The sequence below is a fragment of the Malurus melanocephalus genome, unplaced genomic scaffold (assembly GCF_030028575.1).
Source record: "Malurus melanocephalus ecotype Western Australia unplaced genomic scaffold, MMel_1.1 scaffold_365, whole genome shotgun sequence".
In the NCBI taxonomy this organism is placed as follows: domain Eukaryota; kingdom Metazoa; phylum Chordata; class Aves; order Passeriformes; family Maluridae; genus Malurus; species Malurus melanocephalus.
In genome coordinates this window covers 719,006-746,830 of record NW_026623597.1, presented here as the reverse complement: position 1 = coordinate 746,830, position 27,825 = coordinate 719,006, and the positions used below count along the sequence as shown (strand labels likewise).

Below are 27,825 nucleotides of genomic sequence, written 5' to 3'. Positions count from 1 at the left end.
TTGTTGTTTTCATAGCATCCTTTATATTGAATATSCCATTAAAATCAAGGTATAGGAAAGAAACTTTTTTAGAAAATGCTTCCTACTAAACTCATTGGTCCCTAAGATGTGTTTTAGTTTTTTTATCTGATGATTATCCTATACACCGGTTCTAGAAAAGAGGCTGGAGGAGAGAGTATAGAGTAAAAATCAACCAAGAGTCCTTCTACCACTTGTCTCACATAAGCTGTTTGCTTTGCTACAGAAAATGACAGCACATGTACATTTTAGACACATTATTRTGCTCAGTGATGCTGAAAACCCCCTGTCCCACTTAACTGACTAGAAAATTTATCATAACCATTATCACTTAAATCTATAGCAAAGTCCAGCCAACTGGCTTTTGTTATGCGTAGTTGCTACAGACGAGAATTAATTTTAAAATATTCTTTAAATGCTTGTTTCTTTTCCTTTTGCCCAATTTCCTCTGAATTATATCACCTGGAATGAATTTGGCTCYAGACTTTGCAGCATTGTAGTTCTTGTCTATCTCYRTATCTACTGTTGTTATCATAARCACATATTCTGGTTTTTGCTATTCAGGGCATGTATCTRTTATATAAACACATGCTTTTAAAGTGAGCACTTCAGCTGTGGTAAGTAGGGGCCATATGCAGAGGTAAAGCATGGTCTGCTGACAGGGAATGTGCTAACATTTTTGCTTTTACTCTGGCTATGCTTTCATGCTCTGTTTATACTCTGATAGTGCTATTGCAATGTAATTATTCTTTACAGTGTGATGTCTTAGTCAAAAGAGAAGGGCCGCCTAGATCAGAAAATCCTAAGGCTTATCATCCTAGTTTCTGAAATATTTGAAATATTTCAAAAGCCAAGGCCTTCCAGAACTTGTCTTCACCTTCCAGGTACAATGGCAAGATAAACATCCATGCCATAGCACTGAAAGGAGGAAGACGCTCTGCTCCAGTGATTTCCTTTCAACTGTCAGTGCAAGAAGCATGAATGTGAACTTTATGAAAATTCCAGAGAAGAGATCATGAAGTGGGAAGGAATGTGTGCCTAGGGATGGCTTGTTTTGAAGTGGGCTGTGCTGAGGAGACCTGTACATCGTGCAGGTGTCCAAACATCTTAACTTTGGCAATACCTATATACTTCAAGCCMACAAGGTCACACAGTTGCTGTCTTATTTACATGTTTTGCAACTGCTGGAGATAACAGTGGAATGGAAAAGAGAGTACTATAGCTAATCTTCCATCCCTTYGTGTCCTGGGAACCCCAAGTTGTGCAGCACTGGATGGACCTCCTAGTCACAGCACGCTGCACAGATCCCTTGTCCACTGGCATGATAATCTTTAGAGCTCCTAAACGTTTTTTTTTTTTAGCAGTAAACAACTCTATTCATMATTTCTACTGCCAGATAAAAAGGATGTTTACATGAGAACAGACTGCTCACCTTGATGCAAAGACAAGGCTGTGCCCAGTGGTGTCATCACCAGCTGTCAAGTGGGAGATGCCTTTGGGCTTTGCTGATAGAGTGAGCCCCTGGGTTTATCCTGCATCCGTGGGATACCTGCAGCCAGGCACAGACCTGCACTGCACTGAGGTCAGCTCTTGAGGGAATCTCTAACATTTCGGTGTCCAACAGTATTCCAGTTAGGATCACTACAGGTGCCAAAACCAGGCATGTAGCTGTCCTCAATTTTCCTTCTAAACAAGTTAACAATCACAAGAGATACGATAAAAACGTTTTCATGTTTGTAGACTGAATAATTCGTACGGTAACAACAAAGAAATACTCAGGCCTCTTGAACTTGCATTGTAATACATCTTTTGTAATATAAATGTAGTTGGTTTAGCAGCAAACAAGCATCATTAGATGTTGCATACAAAATGCTGATGCTAAGTAAGTCATCCGCAGACTTGGGCTGTGGAAATGTAACCAGGTGTGCTGGGAGTAAAGTCAATTCATCATTTAATTTCTCTGTCACCACAAAAAAAAAAATGAGTGCGGATTGCCAAATCAAGTGGTTGCCTAGCATCATCAATGTGATTATTTCCCCTCTTATGAGTTTTGCATCCAAATGCTTCTGTTACCCCTTAGTCTTGTAAACTCAGTTGCAAACTCAGTTGCCTGGCTTTCTGTGGTGGAAAACTCACAAGAAMAAAACAAACTCACTTTGTTCCCACTCTGTCTTGTGTGTCTTTGYAGTGGTCCGTGTACATCCGCGCTGCCGTTCGCAAGGAGAAAGGATTGCCCATCTTGGTGGAGCTGCTTCGGATAGACAATGACCGGGTGGTATGTGCAGTGGCTACAGCTTTACGAAACATGGCCTTAGATGTCAGAAATAAAGAGCTAATAGGTATGTTCTTTCCAAACCATCTATATATTCTGTGGGTTTGGGGATTTTTTTTTCTTTCCAGTTCGCAGCAGAATGAGCACAATGAAAATTATTCTCACATTTCTAGAACAATCTCTTTAATTTTTTTCTGTAGTGTGTCATATTCAGATTTTATGTGACAGCTTGCTGGTATATATCAAGGAATTGTTAAATTAATTAAACATCATGCAATGTTTCTTGATCTCTCATGCTGTAATGTCTGTAAGAGAAGCAATGGCTTTGTTCTGTGTTAGCACTTCATTCTGAGGCTGGCAGTAGTRCTTGCATCTGCCAGATCAAGGAACTAAGCAGAGCACCCCCTCCTGATCCTCAGATTACCTATTGCAAGTAACTTTGGAGTCATGAMATAAAAAGTCATTAAAATTTTAAGGTGGTTGCAGGAATTTACTGGGCGGGTTAGTAGCTCCAGCAAGAGAAGTGGGAGACTCTTGATTCACAGACAAATATGCAATTAAGGAAATKATCATTATTGCCCCTGAATTCTGATCATAGGGTAAGCACACATCTCAGGGGGTTGGACATTTTTTTTATTTTTATTTAGGCTTTTGGTGGGTTTCTTTATCTAAAATTCATCCAAACACTGTGTGTCATTGAGCTTTTGTTTTCACATTCTGTATTTGAAAAATAATCACTTCCTTAATTTTTAACTATTTGAACAATCATGACAAAATTATTTCAACTTCTGTACATTGAGAGCATATTTTCTGTTAATTTTTCCTAACTTGTTGGTTTGTTATCATTACAGCATACTTCTCCCCTCCTTTAATTACAGAATTATACAAATAGATACTATGATCATGATGTATCCAATGCTATCTTAGGGTTAATGTTTCATTGCAGCAGTGCTCTGCAAGTTGTTAAAACAAGGCAATGTTGTTTTCCTCTCATATTGGGAGGAGTGTCTCATTGTACTAATGTTCCCAAATCTGCAAATTTCTTTTAGGAATGTAAGAGTATACATGTAAAATTGAACTGTCTTAATCTGATGTGCCATTCAAAGTACTAGGCAAATCATGGATAGTAAATTTGCACAAGCTCAACGTTTTCATATTTTATTAAATTCTTAAAGAACCCATGATAGAAGCAAAGATGAATTTTTWAAAAAGTGAGAAAAGTCTGTTGAAAATAATAACTTAATATATTTACTTACCTAGCCAACTACTAATTGCTGTTGAGTGCTGTTCCGATTTATGTTATTTGTAGGGATGTTCTGAAAAATTGTATTTCATAATTGCAATAGTAATTTGCTGCAGCTTGAAAACAGTCCAAACATGCCAATATGACAAGAGAGTTATGACTGTAATTCTTGAACCATTTCAGCTGTGATCTTTGAATGTTCATTTCTTTGGCTTTCATCACTGAACTTCAAAGAAACAGTAATAGCRGTCATTACTGCTCTTGTTCTCGAGTATTTTTTAGCAAATAGGGCCCATCACTGATCTGATTTTTAGAAATGCTAAACATCAGCAGTGGTCAAGGAGTTCAGTTTRTGTTGTAATCCATTCATTTTTGTGATCTTACACATCCACGTATTGCAGGATGCCTTAGCTGTTGTTATGCACAGGAAGCCTCTAAAGGCRCTTGTGCTTTATCAGGGCAGTTCCTCAAGCATCCTTCAGCCTAGGCAGAATTGACATGCTATTTATCTCTTCTCTTTATGATTTTTTTTTTCTGCATCAGATTCTTGTGGTGGCAAACTCTACTTTACAAGCTGGAATTTCCCCCATAAGATAACCTTTTTTAAAGGAGAGCTTTCCAACTGTATATATAGTAAAGTTACATAGCTACAATTGAGTTCATTGGGTTTTTTTTAATGCCTATATAAAGCTTTCTTTTCAGTGGTGCTGTCATTCCATTCCCCGGCTGACATTTTTTTACTGAAATGTGCCAGAGAATGATATATTTAATTTTGCTGCTGCCAAGCAGCCCATAAATCAGTGTTGAGGCACCTGGAAAATATATCAGAAAGCTTGCTAAAATCCAAACTCACCTATACTGAGCTACAAAACAAACAAAAAGACCCTTTTCTCAAAYGGCCAGAAGTTTCATACTAGATTTCATTGAATTGACCAATCTGTTTTGTTTTTCACACAGATCTATCAACTGTGTTGTTATATTGCTAAAGATTGGTGTGAGGCTTCTCTTATAATTTATCTGAGGTATCCCCATAGCAACATTTTCTTTATTTTTAGTGAGGTCTTCTTCCTGGGTTTCATTTCAGGCTCCATGTCTTTAAAAGGACCCTCTTTTTTCTCCTTTATTGCTTTTGCCATGTGTCATGTGTCCCTTGGCCAAGACAGTGGACATACTCATGTTTCTCCCTCCAAATTAAACTGCACTCAAACAAGAACATGGTAAATCTGGACTATTGAGTACTGGAATAGGTAATGCAGCACCCACTTTTCCCTCCTTGAACATACTGCCTAGGTGCTTCCCTGGTCACAGACTAGACTACATTTATTTTCGCTGTCCTTCCAGGGCTCTTGTTTGCATAAAATAGTGTGCAGTCTTTGACACAATCTTTGTTGCTTCCCAAGAGTGCACCAAGGAGAGTTTTCTCAGCCTTTTCTCTCTCCCAGCAGTGCCACAGCTGAGGGAAAGACCCACTACTGATATTGCCTGTTTTGTTCTTCCTTGGTTTCTGTGATCTCGTATGCACAGTACCCCATGTTCCTCTGGTACCCCAACGTTTTTCTGCTTTTATTCATGTGCTCCTGAATTTTGAAAGGTTTCTTTTCCTTTCTTCAAGCAGGTTCTGTCTCTGCTAAACTTGCCCATGTGTCCCTTAGCTTCTCCCCCCAGAAGCCACTGCATTGACTAAAAATTACTTTTATTTGCATTTGATTGTTCACTTAGGTAGAAGACGATCACTTTTATCCTGCAGGTCCTCTAAAAGCTGTGTTGATGACCTCTGTGCAGTTAYGTCATCCCCATGTTCTTTCCGTCTGCTTCATCTTTCCCTTTCTCTCAGGGGAAAAAAAAAAAGAAAGAAAGAAAGGAGAGGAAGGTGAAATAGAAAATAGAAAAACAAATGCACCCTTCTGTGTTCCTTAGGGCTGTATTGGTGGATAGGACATTATTCTCTTTTCCCTGGGAATTGAGTTTTAACTTGAGGATTACCTGCAGACCTGCAGAGGAAACTTGGATCAGCTGGGTGGGGCAGAAAAGCTTAATAAAAATAAAAGAAAATAAACTTTCTCCTKTAAACAGCATCTTTGCAGGAAGAATTGTTTCGTTACAGTCTGTCCCAGCAACCTTCAGTGGCTTTCTGATTCAAGCACTTCCATACAGTCCTCTGTGGGAAATTCTAGGGAACTTTCCATGGGTTACCTGAGCCTGCACTGTGGACTTGTGTCCTGCTTTAGATGAACTCTCTTTTCTTCCTTAGGAGTCTCCCAGCCAGCACTGGCAGCAGCCCTCCCCCTTCTTGTTTTTCCCTCTGGCCACTCTGCGTGTGAGAGGGCTTTCCAAATCAAGATTCCCCATTCRATCCTGGGGAATGAGCCTGCTTCATCTTTCTTTTATCTGAAAGACAGACAGCATTTTCTTCTCTGCTGATATCCACAACCTCTTTAACAAAAGAGATGATGAATTTACAGTTAATTGAAAGCTATGTGACTTGTTATTCTACCTACGCAGACAAGTACACACTGTCTGAAATTTGTAAAGGATGACTATCCCCAAAATTTGCTTTTTCCTTATTGTGTATGTGCAGCATTCACTTTTATTTTAAAAGGCAATTACTATGGCATTTTTAAGTGTAATAGGGGGTCTTTCAGAAAAGTTAAGCTGATTTTTCAAGCTACCCCAGATGAGGAATTTGTCACTATTCATGTACAATAGAATATGTACAATATAGGATTTTTCTTCTTGAAGTAAATTTCAAAATTTATATTAGCATTGTTTAATGGTAAGTCCACAGAGTACCGGCTTTGGAGAAAATGCAGAGCTGGAGGTAAAATGTACAAAACTTCGATGCATAGTTTTGTGCTTCAAGTCTGTCACTTTCATTTTTTCCTGCCAGTGGTTTCTAAGGCTGTTCTGTGTCAATGTTGATTAAGAGGAATAGGAATATTGTACTAATAATTGAAAAGCACCATTCTTTCTCTTGGCCCCTCTGTCTGCATTTTTGTAGTTAAATAAAAGGCATGTTTTTAGAGACTGGAAGTATTTTAATCACTCACCCGTAGAAAAAAAGGGGACAGTTGCACCTAAAGTTTTTTGTTGACTTCTTGTACTGTGTAGAAAACAAGTCATTACATATCTATACCCTTAAAATGTATAGAGAGTCCAGGTGTCAATTCAGGGCTCTCAGTTCTAGGGGGTTTGATCGGATAAGTTGAAGTGTTGTAATACTTACAACATCCTTTTTGTGTCTATCATTGTAAAAGCTTGATTCAGATTAGTAAAGTTAGTGGTACAATTTCATCTGCCTTCACAAGGTTCAGAATTAGGTTTGAAACAGGGCCTGTAGCCCTATTTAAAAGTAACCTGTAGGGTTACTTTTAAATATTTGTTCCTGAATTRGGGACTACATGTCAGTACTGAATTTTTTTCTCTTCACTGCTCATCTGTCAGTAATGCAGTTATACATAAAAATTCAACAATGGCCYGTCAATTACATTATTACTTAAAAGTTCCTTGTCTAATATGAGATACCTGTATTAGACACCCTTACAGGTGACTGAGAGACTCACAGAAAGTGACTTATTTTATCTAAAATATGATGAAATGGAGCTTTGCACTCAAAGAAGGGTCAGATGTTTTATTTTGAAGTGTAATATCCATATTTGTGAAGATTGCCTTTCAGCTGTGAGACTGAAAATGCATCAGAATCAAGTATTTGCATTCTCACAGCAGAATATGGCTCTTCTGGTGTGTAAACAGCTACATAGGGTCCTCCTGTCTTAGAAAATGGTCGCTTTTTGTTTCAGGATTAGTAATAAATCCAAGTGAAAAGCGTGTTCAGTTTTGTAGTTACAGGAACACCAGCAGGGTCCTAGTAATGTACATTGGTAGGGATATGGGGATGTGTTGGGAGATGATTAAATCAAATATGCAGCTTTCATCCCACTTAAGAGTGCCTACATGCAGCTTTCTCTTATTTTTAGATACGAGCATGTCTGAATTTCTCACACATGCATCTGCTGACAGTGAGAGACTGAATTTTTTTCTTGAATTTTTAATTGACTTATAAAATATCTTAGTCACTGGAATTTTAAAATGACATAAATTCGCAATGCAGAAGATGCCAGAAAGCACTAATCAGAAATTGTAGACGTTTGTTCAGAAGAGGATGAAGACATAATATATTGTGCAATTTGTTTAACTTGCATCAGTTTTTATTGCACTTCATTTTTTGTGTTTGATAGTTGAGCTGTGCAAAACAATGAACCTGCAAAACCTGAATAAGAACAGGTTGTCATCGAGAAGGTGAGAAAGTTGATTTACAAAATTAGATKTATTGCCATGCATTAATAACTGGTGCTCCTTACTCTGGATCAATGAAGAGAAAGATGTTAGTTAAGTTAGTAAATGAGTAATTAAACTTTGATGTTTTATAACACCTGTATGGGAACATCTGGACTCCTTSGTTTCTAGTGTTGCATAAATAAATTAGCTGAGAATTTAACCTGATAAATATTTAAATGTTAAGTATTTTTTCCATTGTAATATAAAAGCCTTGTGTCAAGGATATGCTGACTTTTCATGTGCCTTAAGCCACTTGCACATTGCTTTTTGCTCTGCATTCCCTCAAATATATTTCTGAYAAGCAGACTTGCTAGTTATAGTTTTTGACTTCAGTCACTTCTCATTAAATAATACTCTCACATGAAGAGATTTAGAAGGAAAACCAGATTGGTAAAACTGAATTCTTATTTTTAGTGTCAAAATCAAGATCAGCACTTTAAAAGCTAGATTAACTCTTCTACATCTGAACTTCCCTATTGCCTAAGTAATTCCCTATTGCCTGAGTAATCCACCTGTCTGGATTTGAAGGGATTTTTCACTTCCATGAGCCATCTGAAAAAAATTTTGTTTCAAGTATTCAGCTGGGCTTTTGAACAGTAGAGAGAAAATGGCACCTCTAAGTGTTCATCCCACGTACCTCTATCACCTAAAGTGTTTGGTCTTACAGTGTAATGGGTCCTGTGTGACAACCTGGTGAAGTAGCTGGAGACTCAGTGGCCRACTTCTGTGTGACTGAAGATAGGGAATTATTATCCCATCAAAAGTTGTTCTGGTGATACAGACTAAGTACTGTCRTGATCCCCTTTAATTAGGTCAGTAGACATTGCAAGGGCAATTAGTGAAAAAGCACTAGAATTTTTCATTGTCACCCAAAATAGCAAAAATAACTGCATGCATGCTCAAATCTATGATAGTGACGGATGCCCCTTTCACAGATCTGTTTTTCCTTCTAATGCTGAGSCAAAGAATCATTTCCTCTCTATCATAGTAAGGTCAAGATGCCTCACAAATTCTAACCAGAACCCAGCCATTGGTCAGCTGTTCTGTCTAGTAGAATAAACTGTGKGGAAATACCTGTAAAATGCCTGTATTTGTGTTTTAAGTGCTGGTATCAAGAGAATCATCTTTGGTATTGCATCATGACAGCTTCTCTRGATGATGGTAATTTTTAATTATGCCATCTAATGCTTTAAGCTTTATAAACCTTAAGGTGTTTATTATAGGTTTTATCAGTTTGTATCACATTTGATATTAACTAAGATTAAATTCTGAATGCATGTCATAAAAGTTGCAAAATCTGGTAGAGGTGGCCCAGGAAAGCCAAAATTCATTGTGACTGCCAAAAACATCACCAACAAAAAACAAAAAACATCCAAGGGATGTACCTCTTCACTTCACTGATGTGCATTTCAAACATAAGAAAGTGCCCTGACCTTTGCTTTTCATTTTGTTTGAGATAAACAATTTCTGTTTGATTCTGCTGTCCTGCACAAAGTAGCAAGCAATTAAACTGTAACTCTATCTGCTTTTCTCACTCAGAAGATTGACACTTCAAACAATTTAATATTAATTTTCATCTCTGTTTCTCAGTATGTTCATGCTGAGAACTGCCACTTACCTTTAGAAAATTTGGAGTTCTGATCTAAAAAGTGTGTATAATTTAGTCACATATTCCATAAAATATACAAAGGTAGAAACGCAAATTTCAGAAGCTGCCAAAGTAATTTTAAAAGCACTTTTAAATCCATGAGAGTGGCAAAGCAGTTTTGAAAATCCAAGTTTTGTGACAGCCTTACAGTAACAGATCAGTGTATCAAAACATGTTTCCAGCCTGTTCTGTATCAGCTTCAATTGATGAAACAGCGAGCTAGTTTTATTCTCTAAGATTCAAAATAGTGGTTTTTTTCCCTGARATATATATCACCTTAAGTGATTTTCAAATGATAGAAGTGACATACATGGCATTTTTTACTAAAAGCACTTTTCTTTGAAGAAACTCAAACTCTGATTCATGACACATGTCAGTGCAAGAGAGTAGAACATGGCAGATGAATTAGCATTTGATAAAGATAATAGGTTTTTTTCCTCACATGTGAAGACCYTGAAAATGGGTTTGGGACGTTGTAGTTTCAAAAGATGTTGGAGGTAGAACTGAGAAATGGAAAAATTTAAACCAATAAGAAAAAAAAATTAATGTGTATTGATTAAATTTAAACTACCTATAGATTGCTTTCAGTCATATTAACAGTAATTTTCTCTGTGCATCTACATCCTTKCACTCTCTAAATTAGTGCAGCTGTTCCTGAAAAAATCTTATTCAATCCTAATTCCTTARTTAGATGTTGACAGGTGAAGTGGGCAGTACGCAATGTCTCTCTCATCCTATGTGGCTTTTGAGAGATAGTTCCACTTCTATTTTAGTGTTCCCAGAGTTGTCTTCTGGATGTTTCAGAGTGCTTAAAAAGGAAAAATGTTAAGGACAAAACTCAAACACCATTCATGAAAGTGACAATGGTAGAAAATTTTGATTGCAGGGATCTAAAATATTTCTATTTCTTTGCACAGGAGGACTAATTGTAGGCTAACACAGAAGTAAAACACCTGTGAATATGCAGCACAAATGTTTGTCATAATCTGCTAGATTAAAAAAATCACCACAGAATGTCTTGTCTTCAATGGGTAAAAATGTTATGGTTTAGAAATGATATTCCTTAATTTAGTGCTTCCACTAAAGTGAAAAACCATGAGCTGCTTCCTTGTCCCCATCCCCTCCAATGAGAGACAAACAGCAGAGATAAGCACCATTTACTGGAAAYGGCAATGAGATAAGAAAACAGCAACAAAGTTRATAACAAAAAGATGCAAAATTGATACAGAAAGAAGGTGTACAGGCAAAAATTGTTCACTGACCAGGACAGTGAACATTAAAGTGGACAGACTTTCCATGCCCACGCTTTTTCCATCAGGTCTGAGACAGTGACAAACAATGGCAAACAAACCCTCTGATCGGGGCTGGCGTTACCCACTGCTCTGCTCACTGCTCACTGCTCTGTTCACTGCTTGTTCCCCAGGAAAAGGGACTCCTCTCCTCCTGGCCTTTCCCCCACCATCCAGCCATGACATATGGTTTGTATCTAATAACAACAGTTTCTTGTTTCACACAAGCTCCAGGCTCTGCCCCATCACAGTTACTGCAAAAAATAAACCCTGTCCTTGGGTGAAACTAGAACAACCACGAAGGTAGAATATACCAGAGAGTTAGTGTTCAGAGAATGCAAGGTTAGGAAAGAGTGTGGATGTCTGGGTTCTTACCACTGGCATTTTAACTAAATCTCAATGCAGTTAAACTGAATTTAGTTTTTCTTTCTATTCCTGACCACTAAGTGTTCACACAGCAGTATGTACAGAAGGTGATGGTATTTCTTTGTKGGGTTATATACACTGTGTGCCAAAATACATGTGCACATGTGTTAATTTAATTTTTGATAGATATAAAAAAGGCAGTCAGTCACCTACTTGTTGGTTTCTGCATGCAATCTTCAGAGGCTTCTTTTTTCTTACAGTATAATTGGTCTTCATGAAGTACTTTGATGTAGGATTTCCTCACTTGTAATAAACAAGCCATACCCTGGTTGTTTCCATCATTTATTATGGGTTTTAGTATTAAAGGCCCTTGTTTCAGATAACACTACTAAAACTTAAAATATCGTCTTGATTACAGAAAGCAGAATAATGGTCTTTTGCTGCAGCCTTTGCGAATGAATCCTTGTGTTTCCTGATGAATATTGTGCCTTATATGCATGAAGTATCTCTCAAAAGGCACTGTCTGGGACTGGCTGGAAGCACTGTCACTGTGTCTTAAATTTCTGGTCATTTATAGGCTCTTATTTTTGTTAGTGGCTAAATAAGTCTCAGAAAAAATCCACTTGCACCCCTATTTAACAGGCAATATTTTAAAAAGTCAGAATCTGCTGTTTCATGCTTATAACTGATGGGATTCAACAGCAGCAGTTTTGTAATACACAGTTACAAAATATTAAAAGGGTAACAAGTTCTCATAGTCTGAGATAAGTGAGGGAATAATCAATTTGCTGAGGGGCCTTATTACCATAATTCCATAAGGTAAGACTGTGATTCTGCTACTTAATATCTCGATGGGTTTAGTTAAGCAAAAATAAAGAAATGCGGTTTTCCTCCCAGGGAAAGCCTAGAGAACCCTTAGAATCAGCTTCAAAACCCCATTGATCTTTCCATGGCATCTCTATAAAATTACTTGAAATCTTGTATTACTGATACAATCTTCCATGTTATTATTTTTTTCACTTTACTTTTGCTTCCTCTTGTGGCTGTGTTATGCAAGAGGTTGTGTGAACATGAAAAAGATTCAATGACTACCCCCTAGAGTTAGCAATTTTATATATATGTCTAATGCATGATACTTTATAATGATAGGCTGGACTTCAGTAATGAATTGACCTAAGAAAGCATTAATATGCATCAGTGCTTAAATCCGTGCTTTTGGTATAGATATGTAGTATGAGGAGTGCAGTTTGAAAGATCAGGTTAAGACAAAAGAAAAYAGCATGTTGTTAGCACTAGGCCTTTATTTGAAGGCCTTTATTTTTTAAAAARAGGAACTAAGCAATTGAATATTTTAGATATGATGGCTCCTAAATTTCAGAACGAATTTTCAGTACATTGTCAAGCCCTACCTTACAAAAGAAATGGAAATTRAACCTGCCTTGTTGCTGGTGGTTTATAAACCTTGATCAGTGTGCAGGAAAATAATCAACAATGAAATTCAAAATTGCTTGACTTTGTTTTCTCAGCTGTTAAATAATTGCCAGCAGTCTGGGATACATATACTGTGAAATTCATTTTGGTCATTAGATATTRTGCCAGTTTACTTTCTTGTAGTCTATGTAAGCCTAGAAAATTAAGTWAACTGTGTGACTTAAGAAAATACACTTTAAAAATAAAGTAACTTTTTCAGGTAGGGAAGGCTTCAGTCTGCAAGTGCAAGACAGAATTTGGTATTACTGGATCTGTTTGGCTTGGAGGGAGCCTCCAGAGGTCAAACTGGTCCAGTAACAGAAGGTTGCTTAGGACTTTGTCCAGCTGATGGAATGGAGATTCCTCAACCTTCCTGGGCAACCTGTACTGYTGTTTGACCACCAAAATTAGTCTTCCTTTTATCAGTTGGAATTTCCTGTGTCTTTTGCTTCTTTTTCTTACATCGTGGAACTCTTAAGATTATCCTGACCCCACCTTCTCCACACCATTTCATTAAGTAATTGTAAACAAAAGCAAGACCTCTCCGTAACCTTCCTTTAAGGTGCAGAGGATGCAGTTCTTGGCTGTCTTGGGTTCCGGTCCCCCAACTGTCTTTGTGGCACTCCATTGAACTTGTTCCAGTATTTTGCAATGGATTTTGTACTGGGCAGAAAAAAACTGGATGTGACACTCCATAGGTAGTCTAGATGTGGAATTGTTTCAGTGAGAGGAAGAATCATATCTGTGTTGGGTTGGCTAGACTCCATCYAATACAGCCCAGGATGTCCCTGGCCTTCTGTGCTGCAAGGGCACATTCTGGACTCATGCTCAGCTTGTCTGCCAGCACTTCTGGGTTTTGGAGGGTTTTTTAAACTTGCTTTCCAACTAGTTTACAACCATCTGTGTGCAGGTAGAGGGTATTAGTTAATCTGGAGTGCATTTGCCTTTGTTGAACTTTGAGTTTCCTGTTCAGCTGTCCATCTCAATAGCGGTCCTGCCCTCCACTATAATGACTATTCCTCCTAAYATCACATTGTCCACAGTCTTTGCTTCTGTGCTATCATTCAGGCTGTTAATGGAGATGTGAGACAGTCTTGTCCCCAGTACCACCCCCTGTGGGACACCTCTAGTAACCATCTGCCAGCTGGATTTCATACTGGCAAGGGGCTCTTTTGTCCAGCCAGTTTTCTGCCCACCATATCATCTGCTTATCTCGTGAAAATCTCAGTAACGATGCTATATCAGAAATGAGTAAACTGACATRTTTCTTATTTCAAGCGATGTAGAGTAAACTCCTTAATTCCTRCTTCAGAAGTGGATAAACACAATTTGGATGTCTTCAACCTCAGTGACAACATTACAGRTTCATTACTTCAGGACAAGTTTCACCAAATTTTAAACCACAGTTTCAGTGTGACAGTATATAGGCTTCAGGGTCAAACCATCTTATTAAGGAATCAAGGCTATAATAGGATAATTGTAACTAAATTTGCTTAAATACAGAAGTTTGCTTTATATACCAGAGGGAATTGTAGTGGTAGCTCAAAATGTTGCATTTTTAGTAAGGCACTGTATTTGCAAATTTTAAAAGGGAAGTACTGTGGAATATCAGAGAATAACATGAGTTAGAAGAGACACACAAGGATCATTGAATTCCAACTCCTGACCCTACACAGCACCATCTCTAGGAGTCACACCATGTGCCTGAGAGTGTTGTCCAAACATTTTTTGAACTCTGTCAGGCTGGTGCTGTGATCACATCCCTTGAGAGCAGTTCTAGTGCCCAACCACCCTCTGGGTGAAGAACCTTTTCTTAACATTTAACTTTATCTTTGAAATTGTTTACTTTTAAATCAGAGGAAATAAATGTAGTTTCTCTAATGTTCAGCAGTGATGCCTATTATTGAACTAATCACGTGTAGACTGATAAATTCTGATCTGATACATAATTCAATTGCATAGCAATAACACAAATTTTAAATTATTTCAGACACATATAAAAATSGTTTTAAGAAATGTAATCAAAACCCTCTTATGTACAAAGGCATTTTTCTTCTCTCCTTTAAAATAACTTACATCAGACTCACCTCTGAATATCATCTGCAAAACTATCTGCATATCAAATTGATATAGAATGTCTTTAACTTAATTTATATTAATATATACACACTTCAATGCTACACACACACACATACATAAATTTGTATCTAAATATATATACTTAYAAATATATATAAAATGTGTTTAGATATTTTTAGGCAGGTTTTATTCCAGCCTTTTACCTGCACCAAAGAGGAAGTGAGGCTGCGCTGAGGAGTACACATGCATATAGAAAATAATTCCCTTCATGTAAAACACACATTGTATTATGGCATTCAGTTGCAACAACTAGAAGAAAATCTTGTTGCTGTCATCTTAATCTTGTTCTCATGGAAGCTGGAAGGATTTTTTCCATCAAGCTCCTGAGAAGCAAGATTTCAATGCAGAGTAACAAAGCAGTATTATTAAGATGGAGTGAGTAGGCTGCATAGGTACTAATCAYCATAACAATACCAAACAATGTAAGGTCTACTTTAAATCAATTAAGTAGGAGAGTTAAGTGAAAGTGCAAGTGTTTCTTACCATGCTAATAACACCTGGCTGAAATTTTTAGGTGCCTGATGGTAAATAAAGAACAGAATTTCTGTTTTCAGTCATGACATGAGCTTTAAATGGACTGTTTTAAAGGACTAATACTTTATTATAAAAAACAGAGTTGGATGCCAATTAATTCACTTTGGTCTTTTGGAAATGTTGCACTTACCCCATTAAGTATATTTAATAGAAATAAATTCATTTTAAATATATTATATAATACAGTTCATTTTTAATAGTGGAATTTCTATTTTCRCTCATAAAATTGTAGGTTTGCAGCTGATTGAGTTAGTATATTTCAGAAACTACAGCTGCCTAACCTAAGACGTGGTAATTCACCATTAACACGGCTCATCTACATTGAATCAGCGCTCCCTGAYTTATCGGTTCAAATGAGCTGGGGGAGAAAAAAGATTACTGTGTCTTTTTACAGACAGACTTTTGTTAAATGGAACAAACTCATGTGAACAGCTGACCTGAGAGGTGAAAAACTGATTTCCCCCAATAGTGCTTATGAGGCTTAAAATTATATAYTTTTGCACTTGCATACTGGAGGTCTGCCTCAAAGTTTTTTTTATTTTGTTATAATCCAGCCACCATGAGTCCTACCTCAGTATCATTACACCACTGTAAGCTGTTGCTTTACCAAAAACACTCCCTCCCCTTTTTTTCCTCACTCCCTCAAAAAAACAAAATAAAACAAAACAAACCAGTTTTGGCAATTTTTTTATGTCTTACTGGAAAATTAGAATAGCAAAAGAGATAAACTGTGTGGAACAGACAAAAGCTGGCTCCTTTGGAATAGAATATTAGATAGGCTGGCAAGCTGGCATGTATAATTTCCCTATATTGGTATTAAATCTTCAGTAGCTAAAGGTGTTATCCTCTACTGTACAATTCTGTACCACAATGTCTAAATCAAACCCCAAATAAAAGACCATGTCTCCTTCTCTCCTGTGAGCCACTAACAATCCAAGATACTGAGTATATCACAAGCAAAGCCTTTGAGACGRGGGTTCTGAGGATGGATTTTTGTGCATTATCCACTGTAGTTAAATCCATTCTTCTGCCTTGGGATTGAATATGTATGTGCCTTATACTGAAGAGCTCAGCCTCTTCCTAGGGAGACTGAAGTTCATCTCATTCAGTTGTAGCCCTGTTCAAGCATCTTTCATTCACTAGGACTTTTCTGATAARCTGTGCACAGCTTACAGGAACTTCAAAGCTGAAGCAAAGTTATTAAAAAGAAAAAAAAAGAACTGCACCTCTAGTTCAATCTTCAAACAATAAAAAATCGATTAAGAGTCAGAGATTAGCTTCATTGTAACCCTTCCCACATTCTTATGAAAATTAAATGTTTTCTCTTTCCTTCCCCATTTTATTCTAAAAGCTACTTAAAACTTACAAGATCACTAACTGTTAGTCTGGTAATATTAATAAGAAGCTGCGATTTGGAGCCTTGTGGCATTAGTTGTAGAGTTGCCACCAAAGAAAACACTAAAGAATCACATTTTGAAGCTGCAAGAGTTCATTTGTTGAGTCATTCCCGAGGAGAAAAACACTAAATCTTTAGCTGGCTTCTTGAGTTGGACATTGGCCTATCATGACTTGGTTGCTGTAGCTGTGAATGAATAGTCACATGGCTTTGTCATTGTCAGGGACAATTAGTGTGCAGAAATTGCCAAGACATCACTCACTAAAAGGAGTTCTAAAAAGCAGATCATTATTACAAAATTGATGAGAGTACTTTCAGAAGCAGTGGTACAAATTTGAAAGTTAGGATGGCRTGAGCTTTTTAACCAGTCCTGGGGCACAGGCTAGATTAGATTGCAGCAGGAACTGGGGAGAAAGTGTCTAAGGTGAGCTCTTTCCACACTTAACCCTCCTGGAAAAAGAAGCACTTTTGAGTATTGGCCCATCAGTGTGTGTGAAACTCCTGCAGGATGGGTAGGTCAGAGTCAATTGCCAAGTCACCTGAAGRCTGTAAAGAAGGAGGAAAGAATATTCCCTGGATTATGAAGAGCACTGGAGGAGRGTAAGATGTCTCAGCTTTCTGCTTCTCCTGATTCTGAAAGAGAGGGAGCAGACAACAGTGAGTAAGAAAAGAAGGATGGTGGTCAAATATACTCAAAGAATTGTGCAGTTAGAAAATGTAAGGAAAACATTCAGAGACCTGGACCTGGTGACTCAGATTATGAATTTGCAATTTTTCATCTTGCTTATTTTCTTGGACCTCTTTTTCTCCCTTTCTTCCAAATACCACAAAGTTAAGCAGTTCATTCCTTTTGCAAGATCATATTAGCTTGTCTTTATCAACAAGTATTGCACTCGTTCACAAGCTAAAAGGGTACTTCATCTAAGGAGTGTATTTACAGGGCCCTGAACCACAGAGACCTCAAGCAAAGGTCTCAAGTCATTATGATCCTGAAGAAGATACAGAATATTATCAAAAGCAGCTATCRTATTTTGACTGCAGGAGTTTTGAAAATAAGGTCTATGTGCAGGTTCCTGGCAGCCATCATTCTGAGCCCACAAAACCAATAGGGTTGGAGAATCAGCTGAAATTCACCAGTTACTCTAAGGGGAAGGCAACYAATGCTGAATCAATGGATAGGCCCATGGGTAAAAAGCATTATGAGCCAATCTATCAAGTTACAGCTGCACCTTTCCCTCYTTCAAAATGCGGTGTGTGCAACCTCAGTCAATTGACAGTCCTGTCCTGTCTCTTCCAACACATCACAAGCCTCCAGTTTCTGAAGTTATCTCTGTGTCTGACCTTCCTCCACCTCAGAATAAGCCATTTTCAGATCCTCTAGAGAGGACACGGTGCGGTTCACTTTTTATCCTCAGAAAAGCTTCCCTGACAAAGGCCCTGTTAAAGGTACTAACAGATTCAGAAAACACTCACTCCTTCTTACAGCTGCTTTACAATAAAACCTTACCTAGTGCTGCAAGGCCCTTGGAGCACAAGTTTGGAAGTCCTAAACCCAAGCACAAKCTCTTGACAAACAAAGCTCAAAATAAATCGCAGTCACCATCAATATCTTTCGATTCTTGCCAGCCAGTTTCAAAAGCAGCTCATTGCAGCTTCCTAAGTTCTACAGTGGAATGGATACAACACCTTCAGTGTACAGGTTCAAGCCTGAATACCAACCAAATAATGTTAATGCTGTTGCTAAAACCATTCCTATAAACCTTTCAGCACTCAAGGATGGGGAGGAAGACCACAGGCGCACTGTTGCAGCCACAGCAAGAGGTGTATTTAACAGCTATGGTGGTGTGTTCAGCTCCACAGGGCCTGGAATTAGTATTTTTATACACAGGGTATATTCCAGTGGGGCAGAGCAAGAAATCTATTTCAAWGTCTGCAGAGACGACAGTATACTTCCGCCTTTGGTCAAAGAGAAAAATAAAACGCTTCTTAGCCTCCATTAATGTCAGGGCCTCATGGACTAACATTCCTGAAATCAGTGGAACTGTGTCTGATGTATTGTGACTCCAAAACCTGTCAGAACAAGTCGTTTTTGGGTAATCCAGACTATCTTGTTGAAGGAAACTGTTTCTCWGTCCTAATTGACCATGTATAAATATTAAGTTAGCTCAATGAATAAACAATGGCAAAATGAGATGGACCTCACATAAAAAGCGAACTACTCTATTTCAAGGCCAGCAAGAGCAGCTTGCAAGCATAAATTCAGAAACAATAAAATTTGCCATCTGAATAATTTCTTTGAAACCTTCTCATTTTGGACGCCTGACTTGCAATTTTCTTTGTTCCACTTCTTTRAGGAGATCATATGAAGACCTCATCCTAAACATGTGATGGGGCCATATGTCCAGGGACTCTGCTTTTTCTTCCTTCTTTTGGTRACCTGCAGCCTCCAGCAGCATCGTCCTTTGCCCTTGGAGGGGGCAATGTCATTCATGGAGGCAGTGAGTAAGAATGGTGCCGCTGCAGTAYGGTACCATAAAGAACACAGCATTGTACCTCATTTGCAGGCTGAAGAGGTATAATCAGAGTAAATGAATATATAATTGAAGCTGAGACAGTGGTCTGTTCSGTCTGTTTTCCTAGCTATTCTTGTTGCTTTCATTTGGACTCATTCTGGTTGCTCAGTGTCTTTCCTGAAGTCCCCCATTCAGGCTCCTTGTGGTATTTCTCCATCAGCTCTGCACAGAGGAATGTATTATCTCTATGTTCTGCCAGGAACAATTGTTAATATACTCCTGAATAGCTGTCTTTGTCACAGCAACCCATCTTGTAACACATGCCTATCTTCTGATCTTCCCTGGCTTCCTGATATTTGCCTCCGGAACTGCTACTCAGTAAGTTGTTCTTCATTCTGTATTTCTGCCGATAATCATCTCCTGCCTCTGTMTAATATCATCCATTTGACTTCAATGAATTCCATCTTACAAAATCTAGATAACTGAAATCTAAACCAGTCCTCAAATATTTTTCAGCCTCTGTCCTTGTCTCTGTCACCATCTGTACAACTGACTGTGATACAGGATGGATATAGAGATTGTSTACAGGACCTAATTCATACACTGTCTACAGAATTCTTTTGATAAATGCTTATATTTCAATGATGAGCCATTAGTACCTGTTATGAGTAGCACCATCCAAACGCTTTTTCATCCTATTTGCACCAGTTCCGCCTTAATTYCTGTTCCTGTTCTGTCAATAAATACAGTTTCTCCTCTGTATTAGTTAATCTTTCCTCTTGCATACTGTTGCTGTCTTCATATTCTAGAATATATTCATATCAAAAAGAAGCCACTCCATTTTGGTCTTTATGTAGTTAAACTTCTGGATAAAATTTGTGTGAGAAGGGGCTAAACACGTACRCACACATGAAGAGGCACATTTTTAAATGTTTCTTCCATTATGAATAATAGTCTTTTGGACCGGAGAGGAGAGTAGCAAAGGGACTGTATGTGCCATCTAGTGTGTCAACTATATGAGATGTAATACATGTATTWTTTTTAACAGTTTTCTATTTATCTGCAGTTTTCTTGTTACGGTTTTGAATTGCATTGGTTTTGCCTTTGTTTCGAGCAGGGAGGTTACACAAGACAGGCTCCAGATGTTCTTTCCAACCTCAGTTATTCTGATTCTACATGTAATTATGAAATTTATATTAATAAAAACATTCTTTCATGTGTATCTATGTAAAGTCAAATGCTTGTACGAATTATTAGGACAGTGTTATCAGACTCAGTCTCTGAAAGGAAAAATAATTCCAGGACAAAGAGAACTTGAACATAAATTACAGATTTATCTAATTTGCTTTCAGAAGAGGATTTCATAGCTCAAGAGTGGGCTAGGTTCCAAGATATTCTTCAGGATATTTACTTTTAATGTTTGACATAAATATGTACTAAGGATATATTTCAGACATTTGCAAAGATAAGAATATGTGTGTCAATAAATCTGGAARCTAAGAGCTATCCAACAGAATATCTCATAATTGGTAAGAGAGTGCTTGATATTGATGATCTTTAAAGAATCTATTCAGCATGGTTTGTCTGCTATAAATTTCATGCAACATGACTGCAAATGTGTTTTGTATTGCTGTTTATATTAGATAAGGAGCTCATGTTTAAATGAACGTGTGGCTGCACAGTATTGCTGTTAACTGTGTCTCACTCAAAAGCTGATATGCCAGTACTAATATTCTCCTTCCCTCATGTTTTTTCACGAGAGTTTCATTTCTCTGAGTGGATTTTTTATTTTTTTTAGGAGCGGTACTATGATATTTAAGATCCATTTAGTTTAGTGGTGCCATTTAAATAGAGTATTTAACATAATGGTTAAAGGGAAGACCACTGCTACTTGCTAGTGCATTGCATCATGTCAATCACTAGCTCCCATTTGCTTTACACTGAATTTGATTCATAGGCAGGAATTTTAATYGGGTGTTTCTGCTAAATCAAGCTGGGAACCAGCTCGAGCTGCAGGAAAAGCTAACAGGAGTAAAATCTTTAATTTTCTCCCATAGTGAAGACTAATGTTTGCTTGAGACAGTGATAAATGAAGCCTTACCTGATTGTTCCTGCTCAGCTTTATGAGAGCAAGATCATACCAAAAAACTGTGGTTTCTTTTTTGACAGTTATAAATATTTTTCTTGTGGCACTCTATTTTCTACTTCTACCAGCTTATTTCGTCTTGGGTTTTGTTACAGGCTCAGAATTTGTGTTTGTGCTCTTGGGGTCAAGGATTACAGTTTGGGATTGGGGTAGGTGGTGGGGGAGAGGTAGAGTGTAGGAGTCAGGCTTAGGGTCAGAGTTGCTGTGTAAAGCTCCTGATCTTACATCCAAAGCCCACTCACAGCCATGAAATCAGCCCTTCCTTGCTGGCCCAGCTGTCTCACACCCTTGGTGGGAGTTTCATGGTCCTGCCTATTCCAGTGCTGAGCTGTCAGGACCCCCCAGGGGTCCACCTGAGGCATTCTGTCCACCTGTGGCCACCTCCCACCTCCTGGGCACAGGCACCTGAGAGCTGGGGTCAGAAGAGGGGCTRAATGTGCAGGATCAAGAAGATTTAGGCTTTGGGAATCTGCATAGGGCTAGGGTTAGGGCAYTGAGCCTGCCTTTTGGGGAGAGGGATTAGGCTTTGGAGTTAGAGTAGGGCTTTGTGTGAGGTTTGGAGTTCTATGAAGAGTTTTTGGTAAATAGTTGGGGTATAGGTTGGGGGTGAGAGTCTCAGTGAGGGCTAGGATTAGGGTTAGGGACAGCAGATTAGGGCTGGCCTGAGCACAAGGGTTTAGGGTGGGGATARGATAAAGGGTTTTGGGTTTGGTCTTTGGCTTTGCAATAGAGCTTGGGGTTAGTGATCAAAGAAAGGTGCTGGGGTAAGGTTTAGCTGTCAGGGCTTGGTGTTAGTGGCCAGAGTTGGGTAAGGGATTCAACAGTGTGGCCTCACATTTGCTGTACTCACTACATTGCCATCRCTTTCATTGTCAAGACAAATCCAAGAACTCCGTGAGTCAGCAGCGTGCTCCAGCAGCAAAGTGGGCCAGGACCCCGAGGGCTGTCAGGAGTGTTAGCAGCAGGTCTGTCATAGTAGAGATGGACAAAATACGATATAAGAAATGAGTAATGATTTTTTTCTTATTGGGTTGAGTTTTTTTTTTTTTATTTATTTAGTAACAGTGTATATTAAGTTTTTTGTGTAAATGGTACTTTTTTTTTTTTTTTATTTTTTTAGTAACAGTGTATATTAAGTTTTTTGTGTAAATGGTACTTGTTTATTGGTTAATTAGTAGTTTGTTTTTTATTTATTAGTATATGATTGGTGTACTATAATAGTTTTAAAAGCAGCTGTGCCGTTAGTTTTGTAGTTTTTTTTACTTTGTTTTTGGTATTTGTTTTATTTGGTTTGGGTTTTTTWAAACTTTTTTTTTATTATAGTCACCTTAAGGCCATTTGTTATGCTGCTTTGGTAACATTTTCTTTTTTTTTTATCAGTTTTTACTCAGGCTTTCAGACTCGCTTTTGTTATTAGCATATCTTAGGGATACAATTCTCAGTTTAAGTCCAACCTCAGAACTTGCAGGGCCGCAGTGCTGGTTCTCAGCCCCCACACAGCTCGGTGGAGGTGATCATTCCCCYCTGCTCAGCGCTGCTGAGGCCACACCTGGAGCTGCCGGGGCATTTCTGGGGCTCAGCGGTACAGGAGAGACACAGTCATACTGGAGAGAGGTCAGTAAAAGGCTCCATGGAATATCACGGGGCATCTGTCCTGTGAGGAGAGGCTGWGGGAGCAGGGTCTGTTCAACCTGGAGGAGAGGAGGCTCTCTGAGATCTTWTCCATGTGTGTAAATGCCTGATGGGAGGGCAGAAAGAGGACAGAGCCTGACTCTCCTTGGTGATGCCTGGTGTCAGGACAAGAGTTCATGAGCACAAACTGAAATACAGGGAATTTCTTCTGAGTGTAAGAGAACACTGAGCTGAACCTGCTTTGAGCAGAGAGGTTGAACTGGATGATCTCTAGAGAATCCTGGCAACCTKGAGTGTTCTATGATTTATAGGGAAATTATTTGCATACATTTTTAGTAATTTTTGGTAGAAGTACCAAGGTCCACAATCAAGCATGACTATGCTGGTGACCTCATTCATTCCTGGTTGCATTTCTGTTTTACCTACTTAGCCCTTTGGGGAATACAAGCAGACATRGGCTAATCTTTCTAACATAGGGAACTTAGTATTTTAATTAATCAGTGAGTGACCTTGTTAGTTTATAGCTGTTCTTGCATTTAATTCAAGGCTGTAACCTTTTCTTCTGAGAAGTCCGCTGCAACCTTAAAAAAGATAAAAAAAGCTCCTAGTCCAAATTTACAGATCTTGCAGCATAAGCTGTGTGTTCCAAAATAATGTTCAATGGAGGTGTTCAGAGTTCACCTGCTGTTTGGCGGATCTAATGTGCAACATGAGAAAAATAAATTGTCTTGTTACTTAGTTCYCTCAGGAGCAAAGTTACAGGATCTCTTTGATTATGTGCTACTCAGGCTGCTTTTAAAGTGATACATTTTATACCTTATTTGGATTTCATAACTCAGGATTATTTTAGCAAATCATCAGTGGTAATTTTATTTAGAGGAAAATGCATCTATTAGTGTGAGAATATGCAAAGTCATATATTTGGGGATGAAGTTTTTCAAGGTTACACTAACAACAAACGTTGTTCTCATGAAGGGAACATGACATTCTGCAGATTTATAATTTTTGAAGGAGCGGTCAATCAAGAAATATTATGCCTTTGTTAATACTGTCCTCTGAATCTGCTGTGGTTAGGAGGTCAGCATTGTATCTGACCTCTTACCTGTTTTGTTTAGCTGAGAGCATTTATTTTTCAGGCTYGTTTTTCTGTTGCAGTTATGTCTACTCTTTTCCAGCACTCCAAGCCCAAKCTCCCATCCCTCCCCTGCAATGCAGAGTGTAGTTTATATTCTGCCACATCTCACAGAAGTAGCAAGGCTGCTGAGTACATGTAAAATTTTCACTCTGACTCCTCCCTAGTCTTTCAGAGCACTTTGATCATTTAAAATAAGGCACTGGAGCCCAGGAGCCAGCTGTTCTCTGCCAGATTTGTCTTTTCCACAAATCTGGTGGAGGAAAAAGACTTTTGGARTATTTGCCCAATTCTCCCTTTCTCCTTGGAAGTAGCAGAGGTCAGCCAGTGTTGCTGAGGTCTGAGAGAGGTGAACTTGAAGAATCTGACAGGTTATGGGCTTTGCCTTAAGCAGGTCTCCTCTGTCCAGCCTATCTCCTGGAAGAGAAGCCTAACAGGTTTAACATAGGGACTCTCTGACTCGTGTTTRTGGGCAGTTGCATCCCATGGAGGTGAGAGAAGAGAACTGAGTGACTGCACAGCCCTGAGAATGCTCCTGCCATGTGTTACTGAGTTGTAGGTGAGCAGCTGTGACTTAGGTTTAAAAAGCCAGTGTTTAATGACACTGAGCAACCTCAAATGGATGTCTGGAGGCAAGGTTTCTTTGAGGGCCTCTGGAGGGAAGACTTGATCAGCCGCTGGCCTGAAGGTGACAGCTGGAGCTGTTACTTTGAAAGGCTCAGCAGTAGCACAACCCAAAACCAAGTCACGTTATGAACCCTTTGCCTCCCACCTCCTGAGGAAGCACAAACAGAACTATTCTCCCAAAGATCTGTACAGCGATGGAGCCGTTGGGGTTAGGATTCATTTGACACAATTTCTTTAAACATAACTAAAACTGAACTGTATCTCTTAGAAGAGATGAGAAAAAAATTATGAGAAATATAAGAACTACTTGTGTTGTAGTCAAAACAAACAATAATACTTATTTGTTAAAAAAGGTTATTGGATGCATTTTTGCTGTTCCTGTGAGAACACAAGACTTGTTTTCACTCTGCATTGTATCCTTCCTCTCATATTTATTATTCAGGTCTTACATTGTAGTAGCYTGAGGTGAATGAAAATAGAGAGCTAAAGTGCCATTTGCTCTTTTCCAAGGCTTATGCTGCTAGGAAGACGAAACACCCTGTAGGGTGCAGGAGTCAGAACATTAGTATTGTCTGCAAAATTAGTAGACCTCTAAARAATACCTGTAAAATACCTGTAAAGTCAACTACATGTCCACTTCATGCATGACTAATGTGAGAGACCCTGTTTCTAATAAATGTACCAGTAGCTTCATTACTGCAGCAGACCTCTGTGTGGTCTGGTTTAGTTACACATTAGTAGTTCAACAAATGAATACWGTTTTCATGGGGTATTTGATAACAATTGCAAATTGCAAGAAAAAAAAAATCAAATACTGTATTACATTCTTATCCATTCATGGATTACTTGCCTTTAAAGTTTTAAAAAACAATGTTTAAACATCTGTCACTTTTTCTGTTGATGTTCTTTTATTTGTTATTTTTCTTTTCCTTTATGTCCTTCTCCCAACCACTGAAATCTGTAAAGCTAGTATATGGTCTCACTGAGCCTTAGAAACTCACCAGCATTTTGTTACTGATGTATAAATGCTTTTATTTTATGGCGCACACTAAAGCAATGTGAAATGCTGGTACATATCCTTAATATTGTTTTGTCATCATGCACRGATTAATTATCTTAACTATTCCATCTGTAGTTTTCGTGGTGATAACTTAAGAAATGTTTGAACACTGAAGTAATTCAACATTGCAGTATGACTTGAGTGGTTTTGATCTCTGCTGGAAGAGTTGTTTTCAAAAGACACTACCACTTTACCAAGATTTATATTTGTTGAGCTAACTCATTTGCATCTATGCTTTTTTTTAAACCTTTAATAACAGAGAAGGTAATGAGGATCAATTTGGATTTTATTTCTTTTAATATTTTAGCATACACGTCTGTTAAATTTAAGAATCTTCATGATTTCACCATGGTGTTGTCCTAACTGCATATAAAAGCATGCAAAAACAATCAGTCTTTCAGACCATACCATGGGGAGAAATTTTTTTGTAACTTTCAGGCAATATATAGCACAAGTAAAGAAATAGAAGAGTAGTGAATAAATTGCAGTTCCTTCATAGACAGTTAAAACAGGGTAATGTCCAGTTGAAATTCTCTCTGGCTCCTCCTGTCAGGATCTTGTTCTGTTTCAGACACAAAATAAAAACCAAAGTGGAAAAGAAGAGCTACTTTTTTATGAATCTGATTTCATACCGTTTAAGGTAGACAGGCTCATTAATTTCAGTGAGTGTTGCATCAGGGCATAGACCTGGAAGTCTAAATTTACTCTTCCAAAAATAGATTACATATTTTTATTTCTTCATTATTCTCTAATKTAAAGTCCCTTGAATCAGACTATTAGCAAAATATTATCCTATCTCACAAAATAATGCAGATAAAACTAAAATTCCACTCAACAGTCACATAGCACTTTTCCTCTTSAAAGCATTTTAGCAGCACTGATTAATCATAACATTAATTAAATGACTATATTTTTTTTTTTAATTCAGTCTTCCAAAAGCTCTGTTCTCTGCAGGGAGCACGGAAGAGCATAGCAAGGGACTAAAACCAGCTCCAGTAATCAGAAAACTTAGCCTGCAGCAATTAAACTGAGGAATCACTTCACTTGCAGAATCTTTTTTTACCTTGGGCTAGTGGAAAGATGAAAGGAAAGATGACAGTGCAGTCTAAGCAAGAAATGAATTTGTTGGTGTGTAAAGGAGCTGGTTAATTGGATATGTTTGCACTACCTGAATCAATAGGTAGGCTAACAACTCCTTTCCATGCATTTTCTAGTTTGTACACCTGGCAGGAAATGCAATCAAAATTAATTAGAATGAAATTATTTGAGTTATTGCATGGACTCCATCCATTYTGGATATGAAACCCAAACATGCAAGAATAAATTCCTTGGATCCAACAACAATTAAGCCTGAGGTTGTCATTTTTGATCAGACAACCCTCCAGAGCTAAGACTGCAATAGAGACAGTTAAAGCCACCACCCAAATCCTTTTTTCTGGCCAAGAGAGCGGAAAAGCAGAAGAGTATTTATACCTCTGATTGCATCCCTTAAAAAAAGCTGCTTTCTTCACTGAGGGTGAGAAATAGAATCTTACCAGTGGAGATTATTCTGTGGACCCAGCACTTCTTGGCATACCAGGTCATCAGRTAATTAGGCAGGCCAAGCTGAACTTGGACTGACTCAGTTTTACAGTCCCAGCATGGGTGAGACAGTCAACAAATTAACACTTGCACCTCTTCCCAAATTCATCTTCATAMACCAGGTTGCAAATCAGAGAGCACAGCCTTGAGTTGGGCTGCCTGWGTTTCATGGTTGCTTTGCCTCTTCAGCACGAGAGAGGGAGGATTGCTTGATTGATGCATAGATGAACATTCAAAACAGAAGCCATCCACTATGCTGGATGAGAGGTGCTGTTAAGAAACAGAAAATCCATTTGGCCGTGGTACACATAAATCCATTTCTGCATTAGTTTTCTGACTGTTTTGCTGCAGGCACATACTCCCCTGAAGGAGAGCTGGTTTCTCCAGAAATCCACATGGCAGGCAGCATGCATCCCATGAAAAC

At 38.3% G+C, this 27,825-nt stretch overlaps 1 protein-coding gene across 1 annotated transcript in view; it reads left to right on the top strand.

Annotated features, from left to right (window-relative positions):
* LOC130580826 (catenin delta-2) overlaps window positions 1–27,825 on the top strand; it is a gene marked incomplete at its 5' end in the record, with an annotated part of 92,351 nt that overhangs the window by 18,991 nt on the left and 45,535 nt on the right. The window contains one exon of the mRNA XM_057378579.1: window positions 2,207–2,357. Coding sequence (XP_057234562.1) covers window positions 2,207–2,357 — 151 coding nt within the window. The remainder of the gene's footprint in view (window positions 1–2,206; window positions 2,358–27,825) is intronic.